The sequence below is a fragment of the Nanorana parkeri genome, unplaced genomic scaffold, assembly GCF_000935625.1.
Source record: "Nanorana parkeri isolate BGI_ZX_2015 unplaced genomic scaffold, ASM93562v1 scaffold130, whole genome shotgun sequence".
NCBI classification, from domain to species: Eukaryota; Metazoa; Chordata; class Amphibia; order Anura; family Dicroglossidae; genus Nanorana; species Nanorana parkeri.
Genome location: NW_017306398.1, coordinates 1,986,545 through 2,005,681, shown reverse-complemented (window position 1 = coordinate 2,005,681; position 19,137 = coordinate 1,986,545). Strand labels below are relative to the sequence as shown.

Below are 19,137 nucleotides of genomic sequence, written 5' to 3'. Positions count from 1 at the left end.
GATATATATATAAATATATATATATATATATATATATATACATATATATATATATATAAAACACAGAATTACATTTTCAGGAGTAGTTTTTCCAGCACATCCCAAAGATGCTCCATTGGATTGAGATCAAGAGAATTTGGAGGACAAGTCAACACCTCAAACTCATTGTTGTGTTCCTCAAACCATTCTTAAACCCTTTTTGCAGTATGGGGTATTATCCTGCTGAAAGAGGCCACTGCCATTAGGGAATACCGTCTCCATGAAGGGGTGTACTTGGTCAGGAACAATGTTTAGGTTGGTGGTCCATGTCAAAGTAACATTCACATAAATGGGAGGACCCAAGGTTTCCGAGCAGAACATTGCTCAAAGCATCACACTACCTCCACTAGCTTGCACACTTCCCAGAGTGCATCCTGGTGCCATTTCTTCCCCAAGTAAGTGACACACATGCACCTGGCTATCCACATGATATAAAAGAAAACATGATTCATCAGACCAGGCCACCTTCCTCCATTACTTTGTGTTCCAGTTGTGATGCTCACATGCCCATTGTAGGCACTTCTGGTGGTAGACAGCATGGGCAACTGGAGTGGTCTGCTATGCAACCCCATACGCAACAAACTGCGATGCTCAGTGTGTTCAGACACCTTTCTATCTGAACCAGCATGAACTTTTTCAGCAATTTGAGTTACAGTAGTTCTTCTATTAGATCGAACTACATGGGCCAGCCTTCAATCCCCACGTGCATCAGTGAACCTTGGCCGCCTATGACTCTGTCGACAGTTCACCAGTTTTCCTTCCTTGGACCACCTTTGGTAGATCCTGACCACTGCAGACCGAGAAACATCCCACAAGAACTGCAATTTTGGAGTTTTAAGGGTCATCTTATCTCAAATAAAGGTTATGGTTTTGCTTGTGTTGACTAGAATAATACACATTCTACATGTTATCCTTGTCCTAGTCCTTGTATTAGTATTTGGGACTAACTCAAACTAATCCCATGTCTTGTTGGTGTGTTCTTTGAATCAACTTATAGATATAAAAGGGAAAGGTTGAAATCCATATCAAGTTAATTTTCTGTTTCCCGCTGGTGAGATTTCCCTTCACTTCCTGTCCTTGAGACGCAATTGGAAATGAGAGGATGTCTCTCCAAAGTGAGAAAGATTACCATCTTAGACAGTTGTCACTAAAACAAGTATCCCAGTTGTATTTTCTCCTACTTATTGAATTGGTGACCACTCAAACAATTTGGATTTCCATTCTCTTTCTGTCTCAGTGACAATGATCACCAGAACAGATAGAAAGGGGACTCGCTCCAGCTGGGACACAAACCTAACCCTTCCCTCCTCGATCCAAAATCCAAAAAAGACCACTTTAAGACTTCAAGATGGCCTGGAAAAGACCTGAAAACATGAACAGGGAAATCTTATCTCTGGAAATCCGAGACATATAGCAAGCCAGAAGACCCCCTTCACTTCTAATTGAGATCTCACTTTTGGGAAGTGTGACTTTTAAATGCAGTAGACTTTTGTCTTTTCTTTATCATGTGCATCTATGTAAGGACAAGCATTCAACTGTGGCATGCCAGCAGCTCCATAATGAATGAACTTCCATACAACCTCCTGCGGTCAGGGACTAGCTTGGCGTTCCTCGCTTTATTGGGCATCACTCACCTGTACAACCGCCTTGATCATGCTCATCATTAACCGTCTACGTTCCCTTTCATTTTATAATAAGCTTTTAATGTCTGGCTCGATAAAGCCTTCTGGCCAGTTCGATGCTTGCTGGATGAATGGCCTGATGAGTTGTTCTTTGAACAATTGATTGCCAAGATAAAATCAATTTGAGCTTAAGGAGTTAGAAGTTAAAAATAAATTGTGTGGATTGATTTCTCTGAAGGATCTCGGCTTCTTAGAATTAAAAATAAAAGAAGAAGAGATGGAGATGTGGAAAGTGGTGGCGCGCCGTCATCTTGTCCAATGAACGGAGAGAGAGAGAGAACGCTGTGGATGGTTTTGAGGCTCTTGTCAGGAACGGACAAGAACACTGCACAACACAAAAGTATCTCTGATCTCAAGAGCCGTAAGACAAGAAGGCTTTTAGACTATCAAAACAAAACAAAAATGTATCTTGAGAACTCAATGATCGGTGAACAATTTGGGTATCTGTTTTAAAAGCGTAGAAGTTTATATGGATCAAACATCAAAAAAAGCCAAAGAAGAACTGATCAGACGGAACGTTGAATTCAGGTAGGCCGTACGCTAGGGAGACCTGCATGGGTTGAAAGGGGCTTTTAGCATAATATGAACACACGAAGAACCATGTGTGCTTTCAGTTTCTTGCGGTGTGTGGTTGTGTTTCAAAGACATGCTCAGGGACACCTGCTGCTGTGAAATGTAAATGTGTTTGGGATGCAGCTGAAAAAAAACACATTGAGGGAAATTAAATTAAATTTGATGCAGATATAAAAGCCACAGATTAAAGCAGTTATGTGAGTATCAACACATCCTTAAAGTAGAACTATGGGGTAAGTGTTTTTCCCCATAGTTCCCCTAAGGGTCACGGGAGGACATAAACTAGCATCCTCCCGTGACCCAAAGCTCAGTATATCGCGAGCTACAGCTTGCAGTATACTGAGACCGCCGCAGCCGGGACGGATCCCGACATTGCTGTCGAGATCTACCCAGCTGCATGAGTTACAGCTGGCTCTGCCTATCTAGAGGTAGAGCCAGCTGTACCCGCCCCCTCCCCCATGCGTTCCGCCAGTCAGCGCTGGAGGATCGGACAGGGGAGGGGGGTAATCCCTGCAGGGAGCCGTGAGTGACAGTCACAGCTCTCTGCAGGGAGATTATTGAGAAGTGAGCGAGCGACGGTATGTGTTTGCTTTATTCCCGATTTATTGAGCCGACCTGTGACAGTTTCATTGTCACACGTCGGCTTGAACTATGAGGTAGAGTGAAAATAACTCACCTCATAGTTCTCCTTTAAAAGTATTTTTAAATGCAAGCAACATAAGTACCCGAGTTTGACTCACTATTGGCCTCTTGCAAACTGCAAAGCTTCGACAAGTGATGGGAGAAGAATAAGAAAAGACCAATTGGTCAGTAACAATGCCCGCAAGGACAGCCAAAATGTCATTTGGCTGTTGGCTATCCTTGCTGGCACTATTACTGACCAATTGGTCTTTTTACCTCTGAATACAGTCAGCTTAGAAGCCATCATTTGAGTCCATCCAAAACTTTATCATTCCATTCAGCTCTGATGAAGAGAGGAATTGTAGCCACGGAAACATATTGGCTACCTACAGTTTTTTTTTGCTATCAGTTGAGTGATTAAAAGATTTTAGACTCTAAACCTTTCTTGGTCTGGCGCACTCCTTCTACACATTCCAGTTAAAGGGTGGGGGAGAGGAGGAGACATGATAGTTTTACTGAACTGCAGCAGAGAAAAAAATATGGTCTCCTGCCCTGCCACACAAGACAGGGAAGTATGGCAGTGCTGTTTAGCCCCCTTCCTGACCAATGACGGGATTATTCCGTCACCATCTTTCAGTTCGTTAAAGACAGGTAATGGATCCTGTTATGGGGTAAAATGGGGTCCATGAAAGGACCAGCGCTCATTGAGTTCATGCTGTTGCTGGGTCCCTCAGTGTCTGAGGCAGACCCTCAACAGCAAATGAGGGGGTCCCAGCACTGTAATCACTGTGATAGCTAATCGTCGCAATCACAGTGCTGTAACAGCCACAGAGCCGGCTTGCAGCTCACTGTGTTGTAGAGCTGCAAGCTGGATCAGTATCTTAGAAAAGTGATACAAAGTATCTCTGAGGAAAATACAGTGTCTCCTCAGAATACTATGTATCAAAGCCGCTGTAAATAAAAAAAATAACCCTTTAGTGCACCCCAAGTTTTAAAAGTTTTAAACAGTTTCTTTTTAAGTTTCTAAAACTTGTTAAAAATAATTGAAAAACTTTAAAAAAGTGTAAAATTATATTAAAGTTAGAAGACAAATAATCCACATTCTAAAACTGTTCCACACTAAAATTGTATTTCACTCCTTGTATTTTGTGACCTATAACTCCCAAAATAAATCGGGACAAATAAAATAATTTAATGTGAATTATTTTTAATAATTGTGTACATTATTATTGTCAAAACTGTGAAAAAAAATCTATTTTGTTCCTTTATTTTTTTACAAAAATAGGAATTTATTTATGCATATGTCACATCAAATTAAAGCCCATTGTGTCTTTTAAAAAACGGTATATAATATGTGTAGGTGCCCAGGAACTAAAATACATTTCAGGAACTAAAATACATGGTCACTTAAATCTCAGAACTAGATGGACAAAAAACAAATCTTTTGGCAGCTTGTTGGGAGTTATTGAGAACTTTGGGAGGTATGGATACTGCTTGGTGCATTACAATGTACCAAAAATGTGCACTAAGGTGCGTAAGAACTCACATGTGCTAAAAAACACATATATATGCAGATACACAAGTGAGTACATAGACTAAGGGGGTTATTCACAATGCTGCCAAAGGCCCCGTAAGGCTGCACTTCGGCCTCGTATGGCTGATTGCAGTCGTACATCGGCTAAAATCAGCCGTACATCGGTTGGCTTCGGTCACCCGAACATGCTCTGCATGTTTGACTAAGCCGAAGTGAAGAAGCCATTCGACTCAGCCGATCCAAAATCTGGATCAACTGAGCCAAACCTCCGGCAGTTCACTTGCTGCCGTTCTCCCCTATTCTCATAGGGGCCGAACAGTAGTGAGTGAATAGCCGAATGCCGCCGAGCGGCATTCGCCTCGGCTATTCTGCTCGCTACCTTGGATAAAATAACAATAATGTAAACAAGAGAGAAAAATCATATTTAAAAAATTGTACAAAAATAAACATAAAAAACATGCTAATAAAATAATACACAAAGATGTAAAGAAAACAAAAGAAAAACAGCGTGCAGTTCCACCCTCCCAAACCATACGAGACCCTTTAGGTCTGGTAGGAAAGTTAGGAGGGACCCCAAGTTAAAAAATAAACCGTGGGGTTCCCCCCAAAGTCATACCAGGTCCTTTAGGTCTGGTAGGAATTTTAGGGAGGAGCCCCACCCCCAAAAAGGTGGGAAAAAACATGGGGTCCCCCTTAAAATTCCCAACCAGACCCTTGATCCGAGCACATGCCTGGCAAGGCAGAAAAGGGTGGTGGGAAGCAAGCGCCCATACCCCTCCTGCCACTCTTCCTGCACCATACCAGGCCACATGTCCTCAGGCACTGGGTGGGTGCTTTTCAAGGTTCCCCCACACAGAAGGGCTCCGGCGGCCAAAATGAGATGAAGGGATCAGCCAAAGCTACGGCTAGATCCTTCAGCTCCTTTGTGAATAACCCTCTAAAACCTTGGTTCTCAACTGGTGGGTCGTTACCCAAAAGTGGGTCGCGACCCCATGTTCAGTGGGTCGCTGCATGCCTTCCACTTTTCTAGGTGAAAGGCTCCTCTGCCTCCCCCTAACGCAGCACTTTCAGTTCTCGCGCCTGGCAGCCATTCAGAATATGCTGACCGGTGCCGAGTGTTAGCTTGAGGTGGGATAGGATGGGGGTATGGCCACGAGCTAGCTCCATCCAAACGCGCATTGCTTGCAGCTCCCTCATGTGTCCTGTAGAGGTGCAAGGACCAGAGTAATGCACTGTACCACGCAATCACACCTAGTACGTGTTCTGGTGCGGGAGGCATGTTGCGTTGCCATTCATTTGAATGGTACCCCAAACACACCTCCCACCCACAGGTCGATCGCCTGCAGTGGGACTTGGGTCGCGACTTAATGGCCAAGGACAAATGTGGGTCCTGAGGATACACGGGTTGAGAACCACTGCTCTAAAAGATGTAATTTTTCAGTGCAGTTTGTTTTTATTCTACTCACCAAAGGTTCTTTCATTTGTGTTCTGCTTTGTTTGACATTTACATTTGTCTTTGCATCTAGACAAGAGCCTCCAAGGACAAACAGCCAGCCTGGGCACCAGGCGATTCATCGGAAGATTGTACATAAATTTGTAGGGGTATTCCTGGAAAACAAACAGCCTGTTCCCAATGCTTCCCCCTTTATCAATCCTTTTTTATTTCCACCTCTAGTCTACAGGAAATTGACCTAAATGCCGCTTACCCAATGATAAAAAAAAATATAGCAAGTGCTCTTATCACAAGAGGAGCAAAGCCAAAACATATATTTCCCTAGAACTGCAGCTCCGTCGTTACTCCCACCACATCTCAGATCCACATCTCTAAAAATTTTATGAAAAATATATTATTAGACGGCGCATTGATCTGTGTTGTGTTACCAGTTCATAACGAAGATGAAAAACATGTCGAACGCAGACAATTCCCACCAAGTGCAAACATGCTAACGGTCCAATTCTCTCCGCGCATACAACCTGCCTGTGAATACCTAAGACAGCTTATTAAGAGATGAACGGCGAGCGGCAAAATGAACAGCAATGGAAACATTAAAAAAAAACAATTATCACCATGTAAAACACCTCCGGTATACAGATGATGCTAAGTGAGGACGTTTCACTGTTTTCACCTTGAGCAGAAGAGAAACAAAGAAACAAGTTGTCAAAATGAAACATAAAGATCTATTCTGAAGTGTCCGTTAATGGAAACCTGCCAGTGGGGGTGCCCCTAGCCCTCGGGGAGGGGTGTTGCTGGATGATGCACAATCAATGGGGGGTCTTGCTGGTGGAGAGTGATGCCGCTAAGAACTGGATGGGGAGATGTGTAAGGGCTCTGCATCTCCCCTCCCAGCTCTTAGCAACTTGAGTAGCTTGGACTCTCTGGCTGGTGTCCCACCAAGCTACTGGCAATGAGTGACATTACTGGTTGCAAGTAGCTCGGCAGGACGCCGGCAAGAGCATCGCAGGTTGCTAAGAGCTGTGCGGAGAGATGTGTATGGCTGGCTCTTAGTAAACGGGGACGCTTTGGCCGGAAGGGGGGCTGCAGGCACACTACAAACATTGTGCAGCAGACCTCCCCCACATGACCCAAAGAGATGCCACCTGAGTCAACAGCCTCAGTGATGTCACCGGTCTCTAATGAATGGATAGGCTGCGTTCTCAGTGATGTCACCGGTCTCCAGTGAATGGATAGGCTGCGTTCTCAGTGATGTCACCGGTCTCCAGTGAATGGATAGGCTGCATTCTCAGTGATGTCACCGGACTCTAGTGAATGGATAGGCTACATTCTCAGTGATGTCACCGGTCTCTAGTGAATGGATAGGCTGCACTCTCAGTGATGTCACCAGTCTCTAGTGAATGGATAGGCTACATTCTCAGTGATGTCACCGGTCTCTAGTGAATGGATAGGCTGCATTCTCAGTGATGTCACCGGTCTCTAGTGAATGGATAGGCTGCATTCTCAGTGATGTCACCGGTCTCTAGTGAATGGATAGGCTGCATTGTCAGTTATGTGGCTATTTTAGAGAATTGATGACACGCATCCAGTGCAGAACAAATATGAAACCTTTAATACATAGCTAATACTGTTATTTTCTTTGCTGGCAGCAAACAATCCCCTGATCTTGGCGCTGACAGTGATTACAGTATTGTTTCATGAAATTGTAACCATTGTGCGGAAAACCAGAGCCGGCTGTGAAATCTTTTCATGAGATGTCCGTGTCACATCAGCAATTGCAGCTCAGCACAACCAGCAATTACTGACCAACGACCAAACAGGAGCAGGGATAAAAAATGCCATTTCCCTGCCGGTGACATGGATCAGCTATTTGTAAACTTTCATTACTGCCGGAGCACAAACTCATTCAGATGCTTATTAAAAAAAAAAAAAAGCATTTAATCCCGTAGCTTCCGGATATCCCACTGGTGTCCATTTTTACAGGTACTGGATTATAGGTGCATATAAATATTTATTAGTGCTAGGCTAGAAAAGCGATCACATAGACATTTTTTAACATCATCAGTGACACCGCAGTTTTGAAACACATCATATTGTTTATTAAATCCCAAGACAACCAGCAGCTTAGGGAAAAAAATAGCATTGCGTGGCCCTGGCCATTGTAAACATTGCTTTGTTTACATCCAGCTGTGAGCAGCGTTTGGTGTGTAAGAGTGTTCTTCAGTACCGAATCATCCTTTACGGCTAGCCGAAGGATCAGCCGTAGCTATTCACTATAGCCTGTACAGCTCCCAAGCTGGCCGAGCAGGTCAGCCGAGCTGAAGGCATATGCTTCGGCTCGACTGAGGCGAAGTGAAACCCGAAGCGGGGTGAGCGGCTAGCCATTGGCCGGCTGAAAGCCTTGCAACCGACAGCTGGGCGGAGCTTGATCCCACGGCTGGCTCCGTTCAGTTGCAGTGACAGATCAGCGCCCCCAGGTTACCAGAGGACGCTGAACTTTTATTAAACAATGACAACTTGGCGGAGCCGGCCGTGACGTCACGGCCTGGCTCCGCACAGTTGTTATTCATTGGCCGCGACCTGCTAGAAGACTCTAGCACAGGGGTGCCCATTAGGTAGATGGTGATCTAGTAGTAGCTCTCAAAGCTGATGCATGTAGATCAGGAAGGGGGGGAATGGCGGCCCCTTTATTCCATTTTGGTATATTTATTTAGCTGTGCACACATGATTACCTATCAGCCTGAGTCTGCTGAGCCGAGCTCCCTGACACCTTTCTGGTGGATTCTGGTGGTTGAAGTGCCATGTATTACATCAAAGAATATTAGTTTACACAGCAAAATACAGCAAGGTGAGCCAGGGGAGAGAGCGGGGAGAGACAGACAGGGGAGAGAGCGAAGAGAGACAGCCAGGAGAGAAAATGAGGAATGACAGCCAGGAGAGAGAGGATAACAGCCAGGAGAGACAGCCAGGAGAGAGAGGAGAGACAGCCAGGAGGATAAGCAAGGAGGGACAGCCAGGAGAGCGAGGAGAGACAGCCAGGAGAGCAAGGAGAGACAGCCAGGAGAGAGAGCGAAGGAGGTTTTTTTTTCATTGGTAGATCTCATTTAGCTCGTCATTTGAAAAGTAGATCTTAACACAAAAAATTGTGGGCACCCCTGCTCTAGCAGGTCCTGGCCAACAGGAAACAGTTGGGTGGAGCTAGCTGTCACTGCTGGTTCTGCCCAATTGTTTCTTTCATTTTTTTTTTTTTTCTCAATAATCTTTAATTTTTTTATTTTTATTTTAAAATCTTTATTTATTTTTTACAATTTATCATTAATTTACATTTGTAAACTTTTTTTCTACTTTTTTCCCTGCTCTGCAGCATTTGGCTATTCACTCGCTTCCGTTCGGCCTATTCTCATAGGGGCCGAACGGCAGTGAGTGAATAGCCAAATAGCCAGTAGCCTGCTGGAGGTTTGGCTCAGCCGATCCAGATGTTGGATCGGCTAAATCGAACTGCTTCTGCACTTCAGCTCAGCCGAACATGCTGAGCATGTTGGCTGAACCGAAGCCATCTGAAGCAAGCCGATGTATGGCTGTAATCAGCTGTACAAGCCTGAAGTGAATAGCCGAACGGCGTTCAGCTCACTTCCCTTCACGTGGGTTATTCACTTGGCTGCCTTTGTGAATAGCCCCAGAGAGACAGGGGTTAAAACAGCATTGAAACCTGCCAAAGCTGCAACTCCCTTCCAGCATTGAAGGCTGCCATTGGCTGACCCCGAGAAGGAGCGTAGTGTCCTCCTACTCTGATTGGTCTCTTACCTGAATGAAGACGTACTCGTCCTGCACCACTAATGAATTGGTGTCAATATAGCGAGAGAACGGTCCGCTCCTGGTGGTCTCCGCGCACTCTTGTATTCTACAAGTTATGTAATGAGCATCTGAAAAAAAAAAAAAAGACAGAAAACGATCATGCAAAGTGCTCATATACAACAACATTTCGGAGATGCAGTCCACCCAGTACAGAGTGCAGTGAAGTGTAACCCGGAAGCCATAATCAGTCCTTATCTCTATATAAGGGGTAGGGTCTTCACCTCTTCAAAAGAGGTCATTAACCTGAGCAGGTCTATTCACAAAGAGTACAACCTTTGCAAAAGGCCGGAGAAGTGAACAATCTAGGACAACATCGCTGATTTGGAAAAATTCTCCAATTCAGCTCACTTTCCAGTTCAGCTATGTTGTCCTAGATTGTTCACTTCTCCGGCCTTCTCCAAACTCGTCACCCTTTGTGAATAGACCTGTCGGTTTTGCTTTGCAAACGGACTGCACTGGTGTGAACAGAGGCCAGAAATAGCATAGGGATGCATTAGGATGTATTTTGGGTCCAGAAACAATCTGGTCTGGTCTGGAGATGATCTGGATGTGGTGTGAATGGGCCCTCAATGGATCTGGATTATCAGTCGGGATCAGAGCTGTTACTGACATTAATATACAGTTTGTAGGTAGGGAGTGTCTATTTCTTGTAATTATGTCACCAGGTCCGGAATTAAGCTGAATTCTCCACAGACAGCAAAAAAAAAAAAAAACTGGATGGAAAGATACGTTTAAAACTGCTACTTTGTATTACTTTACGGGACCTTGTTTTTTGTTTCAATTTCCTCATGATATTATAAAAAAATCATTAAAAAGAGATTATTCCAAAAAAAATTATAATTTGGGGCTTGAAGTTGGCATCATGAATAAAATGGTGACACCCTCTTCAGCCTGCATATACCTTCTGCCCCAGGAACCCAACGTTTCTCTAACATGCAAATCTTAAGGGGTTATTCACAAAGCTAGCCGAAGCTACGGCTGATCCTTCGGCTAGCTATGGTCGTCTGAGCTCTTTGGTTCAGTAGAACCGGCTGTACGAGCTATAGTGAATAGACCGTACAGCTCCCAAAGTTAGCCGAACGGCTCAGTCAAGCCAAAGGCATATGCTTCGGCTCGGCTGAGCTGAGGTGAATGCCGAAGATGGCCGAACAGCCGGCTCCGGCCACTTGCAGAGACAGATCAGCCTCCCCTGGTTACCAGGTCTCCAGGGGAGGCTGATCTGTCATTACACTGAGAACTCTGCGAAGCCGGCTTTGATCCCCCCGACGGCTCCGACAAGCTCTCATTGTAATGACAGCTGGTCCCGGCCAATAGAAAACAGTAGGGCGGAGCTAGCTGTCACTGCTAGCTCCGCCCAATCGCTTTCTATTTTTTTTTACTACTTTTTTTAATTGTTTTTCTATTTAGCTCGGCACGGCAGAGGTACCAAGCAGAATAGCCGAGCCGAATGCCGCTCAGCTGCATTCGGCTATTCACTCACTGCTGTCCGGCCCCTATGAGAATAGGCCGAACAGCAGCGAGTAGCCTGCCGGAGGTTCGGCTCAGCCGATCCAGATGTTGGTTCAGCTGAGTCGAACTCCTTCTGCACTTCGGATCGGCTGAACATCCTGAGAATGTTCAGCTGACCCGAAGCCACCCAAAGCAAGCCGATGTATGGCTGATTTCAACCAATGTACGGCTGAAATCAGCCGTGCAAGCCTGAAGTGAATAGCCGAACAGCGCTCGCCTCACTTCACTTCGGGTCGGTTATTCACTCGGCTGCCTATGGCAGCTTTGTGAATGACCCCCCTTAGTTTCCACAAGGAATCTGTGAAGAGAAGCCATTTGGTAAACCTGCATAGGAAGTAGCCCTTGGACGACTGGTGAGGCCTCGGACATCTCTGACTGAGTGAATGTAAATGTATATTGAACTTTTCTTTCTTTTTTCTTATTAGAGAAGCTGCTTTCTCCCGTTATAATTAGGCGGATTCATCAGCAAAGTGATTGATTCAGGGAATTAATACAACGGCTATCGACAGAGTGAAAACAAAATTGTTTCCTTCTAAGAAGATAAATTAAACTGCGTTTCATGTTGCCTTCTTTTAGATCAACAATGATGAAACTGAAAATTAACATTTTTGCTTTTTTCAAACTAGCTCCTTGACCGATGACTTAAGGTGTCCACACACCTTACAATTATCGGACGATTTTCGTATGCGATCGACTTTTCGTCCGATAATCGTATGTGTGCATAGCAGTGCCTCACCGACATTACTGTACAATCGTACGACTTTTGACGGTCAAGCATGTTTGAAAACTTTGCTAGATCGTACGATTGTCGTAAGGTTGCTGGCGTTTCCGTCCGTCAAAAGTCGTACGATCTACACTGCGCATGCACCAACGAAAATACGGCAAATCAATTCACAGCATTCACCGCATTTCACCCAGGTGTTTTTCGTTAATTACGGCTAAATGAATCTTGCGATCATCGGGGCAGGATGGGGCTGCCGTACGAAAGTCGTACGACTATTCGATCATCGGACGAAAAGTTTCGGCCAATAATCGTAAGGTGTATGGCCACCTTTAGAGCGACCCTGTCCTGAAAACAAATGTTTAACTAAAACAGCTGTTACCTGTTGAAGGCAATAAATATTCACTCGCTGGGATTGGGACACTGTGAGTGAACGGGACAACCTTGAGTCGATGAGACAATATACTAGAGGTGCACCGAAATAGAAATCTAAAAACCGAAACGGAAAATATTGGGGGTCTAAACAGATCCCTGATATTTCCCTTTCATAATAGAAAAAAAGATTGAGGACACAAAGTCCTCAATCTCTTTTTCTACAACCCCTGTTATCAATGAACAGGAAACCTCTATACTGAGTGTTCCTGTTCATTGATAACTTGAGAATATAGTATGTTTACTATAACTACAACTATGAATGGACAGGAGGTGATGTAGATCACTTCCCATTCATTCATAATTGAGGATATAGTAACCATACTCTGTCCTCAATTATGTACAAACACTCAGCGATCACTGATCACCGACTCCTTGTATCAGCTCTCCTCTCTGACACACACTGTCACAGGAGGCTGAGCGAGCGGTGCGGGAGGAGAGCTCAGCCTCCAGTGACAGCACTGTCTCCGCCCCCACACCGCTCTGCCGCACTGTGATAGGCGGCCAAGTGGTGTGGGAGGAGAGACACCGGCCGCTCACAGCGCTCTCCACCCGCAGCGCTCGGCCGGCTGTCACTTTCTCTCCTGCCCACTGGGACACAGAGCAGCGCCCAGCGGGGAGGAGAGAAAGCGGGGATGCGCCGATGTATCAGCACAAAATGGCACTTTCGGCATTTAGCCAAAAGTGCCATTTTCGGCCGATATGTTTCGGTGGCCGGCATCCCTACAATATACCCTATTTGCTAAATAATTGTACGTTGTGTTACATGCTGAGGTTAAGCCTTCCTTTGTGTTTTTTACCTGCGAGTTGCCTGTAGAGAAAAAATAAAGACTTTTTGTTTATGGAAAAGCCCTGTGCGAGTGCTCTGTGAGCTCCCCAACTTCTCTCTCAGGTGTTCCCATCACCTCTATGGCCACAGGTATATAAAATCACGCACCTCGGCATGCAGACGCTTCTACAAACATTTGTGAAAGAATTGGTCGCTCTCAGGAGCTCAGTGACTACAAGCGTGGTGCCGTGATTGGTTGTCACCTGCACAATAAGTCCATCCGTGAATTTTTCTTGCTACTAAATATTCCGCGGTCACCTGTTACTGGGATTATAACAAAGTGGAAGCAACTGGGAACAACAGCAACTCAGCCAGGAAGTGGTAGGCCACGTAACATGACAGAGCGTGGTCAGCGCATGCTGAAGCACACAGTACGCAGAAGTCACCAACTGTCTGCAGAGTCAATAGCTACAGACCTCCAAACTCCATGTGGCCTTCAGATTGGCACAACAACAGTGCGTAGAGAGCTTCATGGAATGGGTTTCCATGGCCGAGCAGCTGCATCCAAGCCTTACATCACCAAGTGCAATGCAAAGCGTGGGATGCCGCGGTGTAAAGCACGCCGCCACTAGACTGGACTAGAGAAGTGGAGACGTGTTCTCTGGAGTGACCAATCACGCGTCTCTGTCTGGCAATCCGATGGACGTGTCTGGGTTTGGCGGTTGCCAGGAGAACGGTACTTGCCTGGCTGCATTGTGGCAAGAGTAAAGTTTGGTGGAGGGGGTATAAAGGTGTGGAGTTGTTTTTCAGGGGTTGGGCTTGGCCGCTTAGTTCCAGTGAAGGGAACTCTTAAGGCATCACCATAACAAGGCATTTTGGACAATTTAATGATCCTAACTTTGTGGGAGGAGTTTGGGGACGGCCCCTTCCTGCTCCAATATGACTGCGCACCAGTGCACAAAGCAAGGTCTATAAAGACATGGATGGGGAAGTTTGGGGTGGAGGAACTTGACTCTGACTCTTGAATTTGAGTCCTGACCTCAACCCGATAGAACACCTTTGGGATGAATTAGAGCGGAGACTGTGAGCCCGTCCTTCTCCTCCAACATCAGTACCTGACCTCACAAATGGTCCAACATTCCCATAGACACACTCCTAAACCTTGTTGACGCCTTCCCAGAAGATTTGAAGCTGTTATAGCGGCAAAGGGCGGAGCCAACCCAATACTGAACTGTACGGACTAAGACTGAGATGCCATTAAAGTTCATGTGCGTGTAAAGGCCGGCGTCCCAATACTTTTGGCAATATAGTGCATATATATATATATATATATACACACACACACATTAACATATCATCTATAAATGGAAGCTAACAAATGGCTGCTATGGAAAAACAAGCCTTTTTTTGCACCAGTGTTTATAAATGGGCCTCACAGTGTCTTATTTTGTGCTCCCGCACAATACGCTCTGCATCATTGACTTCCTACATTATGCTTAAATAGAATCCCGCAGTATCTGCCATGAAGCATCTTTATAAATTTAAAAGGAAATCATTGCTTTTTCATTGGCTGCGGGCAATGAAGCACTTTGCCGCTATTGTCCGTACGAGGCCAATTAATTGCGCTGTAGCCGCTCGTGACTTATTAAAATCTTAACTGCAACTAGACATTTCATGGTTATTAGCACCAAATGACTAGTTCACTGGGATTTTGCTGGAAGTTGAGGCAAGGCCATCCAGTTAAATATGTGCTGTAGTTGCAGTCTGCCGGCAGTAACAAAGAACTGAATTGACGTTCCAGTTATTCGGGGGACATTATAATCTGCTTACTTATTAGGAAACTGAAGCATGTATTTGAGCTGGTGCTTCAGCCAATGGTTAATAGGAACGCCATTAGCTATGACTGCCTCTGTTATATGCTATAGTGGTTGTACTTCTGCAAGTGCCTCAAGAAGCAGGGTTTACCTGTAAGGGGCAGGGAAGTTGCTTGCATCCTAAAACGCCTTGGAGGTACTCCATACCCTTTAGCCGCTTCCAGCAGCTTTCCACACACCTTGTGTAGATAAAATAGAATGATAACCTCAATAGTAAATGTCTATGTGAGGAAAATTTGCTACACAATATGTTGACATTCCAAAGACATGGATATTGAGCCACATGTATCACTTTTATGTTTTGTATCTTTTGCAGACCTGATGAAGGGAGATTGTTCACCCCCTGAAATGCCTTTTGTTTTTCTGTTGTCTCTTATGGAACAAAAAAACAATTTTGTACTATCAAAATACGCCTTCTTCTCACTTTACTTCTCAATTTGGGTGACCTCTACAGGTGACCCCCACTTTATGGTGATCTGCCAAACCTAGGTGATTTGGCTCAAACAAAGAACTCCTACCTACTGGTTGAGGGTTTGCATTCAGCATCTCGATCCCTCTTCTACTTGGACCTGATACAGAGGGTCCTCTACCTGTTTGGACCTCCTCCCAAAGTGGATGGTTCCCAACGTCATAGAGAGCAACCCTGAGATGATGATGCCATGACCGTTCTTTGCATCATTGTATGTAAGTGAAGGGTGCTTGTTGACACCCCCTCAAAGGATACGTCTGTCATAAGATGTCCTCAGTCATATGGGTTCAATTACTCTGGGCTTCAACTACAGTTCAGAAAGAGTTACTGTGGCCAGGGCTAGATTTGCCACAAGGCCGACCAAGGACTGGTGTCAGGAAGCAGGGGGTGTTGCCCCTGCTCGGGGACCACGGGCATGGCGCAGGGCACGGGTTCCCCCTCAGCTTGGTAGAACTCCTGGTGCCCGGGTTGTGGGTGTGCATGCGCGAGTCGCGCGGCGGGTGCGCAGTACACAGGCTAAGAGCGCATCCCCGGAAGCGCGCACGCAGCGCTCCGGCGCCATTAGGCATTGGGTGTGAGCCTTGCTGGGGGAGGTTCCCAATACACACCTTCCATCTCTCTCGCCTGCCATTGGTTCCCGGGGAGGGAAGCCTCCTGGTTGCCTCGGCGACCGGGGGGTGGTCTTACCTCCCCTGGCTATAAAAACCTGGCCTGAGCTCTGGCTTATTTCTGAGTTATTCCACCTCATGGTGTGACATACAAAGCTCCCCTCCTATGTGCCTTGCTGCCAGTTTCCTGAACCATCTGCTGACCTCCCGTGTACCGACCATGGACCGCCTATCGCCTCTGACCCTCTGCTACCTGCCTCGACCTCGGATTACCCTCGACTACCTCTTTGGATTGCCCCCTTGTTACCTTGCCTTTGGACCATTCAGGCTGCTTCCTGCCAGTGGGTTCCCTCCGTGCTGCTTGCCCGCAGACACACCTGATACCTGGCCTCGGGGCAGCAGGGAGTAGAGGGGCAGCAGGGGTGTGGGATTCCTGTAGTTGTTTTCTACATTTAGCCTGCAGGGCTGAACGTACAGTGGGGTACCCGCCGCTTGTTTTGTTCAAGTGATCTCGATGATGTCGCCGAGTTCACTTGTATGCAGCCTGCAGACAGGGGGACGCATCGAGGAACCTGGCCTTGGGGCAGCAGAGAGAGTACATCCGGCGCTGACTGTGGCAGACGGTGCCAGACGGTGCCAGAAAGGAGGTGAGTATTATAACCAGAGTTAATTTCCTCATAGACCATGTCTTTCTACATTTTTTTGCTCTGATTTGGCCTTTACCCCTGCAGCATGCACCAAGCACCTTTGGGTGAACTGACCCTTTAAGGCCTACGTTACCCCTGTGCACCTTCATACTGTATGCCTGAGACCTGTGAAGGCCAGTGATCCCTTTCTTTCTCCTTTCATCTCTTCTAAGGGAAGCAATCTGAAACATAAATGTGGAACGCTCCTCCGAACACAAGGAACTTTACCCGCTCAACCAACGATTATCAAGATTCAGAGCTGTTATATGAAATCATCCTAATAACCGTTGCCACCGCTAGCGCTGACACTTTGTAATGAACTGTCTACCTTGCAGGTTCGGTTTGAAGTCAGGGACCCACGCAGTCCCACACAGCCTCCGATGAATGATGGATAATTATAAAGCAGGGTCTGATTAGGTATGACTCAATTGTTGTAATCAGCCCCGGTGAGCTAGTTGCAGAGCAGATAACTGCACTGCAAGAATAATTTGCTGATCCGAAAGGTTATGGTGTCTGCTGTAGCATTAACGGAGAGGCTCCTGTGTTTATGAGGCCATTGCAGCTCGTTAGATTGAGATACTGCACTGCAGAGCAACTTTGTGCAGACACAGACCCACCGCACGGTCTGCCTCCTGTCACTGCAGTATGTCACTGCTGGCCAGGGGCTCCACTCATTACAGTGAATGCTTAATGAATATATCTCATGTGCATGGTATTGACTAAAGCTCACAGGTCCTGGTGCAGCTCATAATTCCCGAGGTCATCTGATTGCCATGCCTGATAGCACATTTAATGGCAAGGCATTAAGTATTCTCTTCCATAGACTGAGCGTATAATGTAGCCTAAAGCTAACCTCCAAGCAAACAGCTTAATATGTACAGGAAATACACATATGTCCCACCCTGTACTGAGATTTACACAGCTCTGAAGCACAGCACAGCCCTGTCTAACAAGGGTGGGAACGTGATCATTCCCTGCTGCAGTTTCACACTTACTTACAGGTCCTCTCTCCACCCTGTGACAGGATGGTGAAAGAGCATGGCTCCTTCATCTGCATGGCTCCTTGCATTGCCGGACAACTGATTGGCTCCTTGTGCTGCCAGTCAGTGGCTTGGTCCAAATTAAGATGATGCAACCAGTCTGTTGCAAGCAGGACAAAGCATTTCCTCAGACTTTTCTCCTATGGCATATACTTAAAGTTCCATATATCTAGAGTTACGAATGTAGGCCTCCATATTGATTTCTGTTATCACCAACCAATATGCTGTGACATCGCTCATTAAGATGTGCTTTGTACTTAGCGCTACATATTGGTTATCTACACCATAGCACAGTCACATGCTGTAACACCCTGCCTGGGGTTTTAACTGTTCAATGGACCACAGATGCAGATTGGAATTTCTCTCTTAGAGACGGGTATCAGAGTGTAGCTCCACCTCTTAAGCCAAGTATGGTTTTACGGCGAGGAGGGAGCTACCAAACATCACGCCCCGTTTTAAGCACTTCTACCCTGTGATAGGTATGAGGTTATAACAGATGATACTAGATAAATGGCAGCACAATAAGTATGAGGTTGTGACAGTTTATAATAGCATCAATAAAGGTTCAATGGATCAATAGCAGTTCAATGGATCAATATCAATTCAATGGATCATAGCAGTTCAAATAGGTATGAGGTTGTGACAGCTGATATTAGCATCAATAGCAGTTCAATGGATCAATAGCAATTCAATGGGTCATAGCAATTCAATTAGGTATGAGGTTGTGACAGCAAGTTCAATGGATCATTAGCAGTTCAATAGATCTGGCTGAAGCCTGTATACTTGCACTTTATGATGAGCCAAAGGTATGGGGGAGTCTTGCCTCCCCGTTGCACTCCGGTTGTTTCTGGGTCCTGGTATGGAGCAAGAGAGGGCTGTTTGGTCAGCGTCCTGCTTCCACAATAGTGGGACGCCGATCAGACAGTGGCCCGCGGCTTTATAGCGGCGGCCCGAGTGAGAGGGCGGAGTCGCGCGGCACGCATGCGCAATGAAGCCGCCAGACCCCGTCCGAGAGTGGGCGGCGTTGTACGGCGCGCCTGCGCTCGGACTCGGTCGAGATGGAACCCGAGTGTTACACATGCATCCAATACTCATGGTAAATGAGGCCATTTAGAGCATCAATGGGCGTTGGAACTATGTGACCGGGTTTAAAGAGATTAGAAAATACAAAGGGTTAAAATAAGGAGAAGGTAGTTGGGGGTTGTACTTACAGGACTAGTGGGGTGGAGACGCACAGGAAGGGGTTCAGGGGTGGAGCAGGAGGTGGGATCT

At 46.0% G+C, this 19,137-nt stretch overlaps 1 protein-coding gene across 1 annotated transcript in view; it reads right to left on the bottom strand.

Annotated features, from left to right (window-relative positions):
- The window catches only part of LOC108784872 (VPS10 domain-containing receptor SorCS3-like), a 436,296-nt gene that overhangs the window by 157,367 nt on the left and 259,792 nt on the right, over positions 1-19,137 (bottom strand). Inside the window, exon 7 of the mRNA XM_018553807.1 lies at positions 9,707-9,825. Coding sequence (XP_018409309.1) covers positions 9,707-9,825 — 119 coding nt within the window. The remainder of the gene's footprint in view (positions 1-9,706; positions 9,826-19,137) is intronic.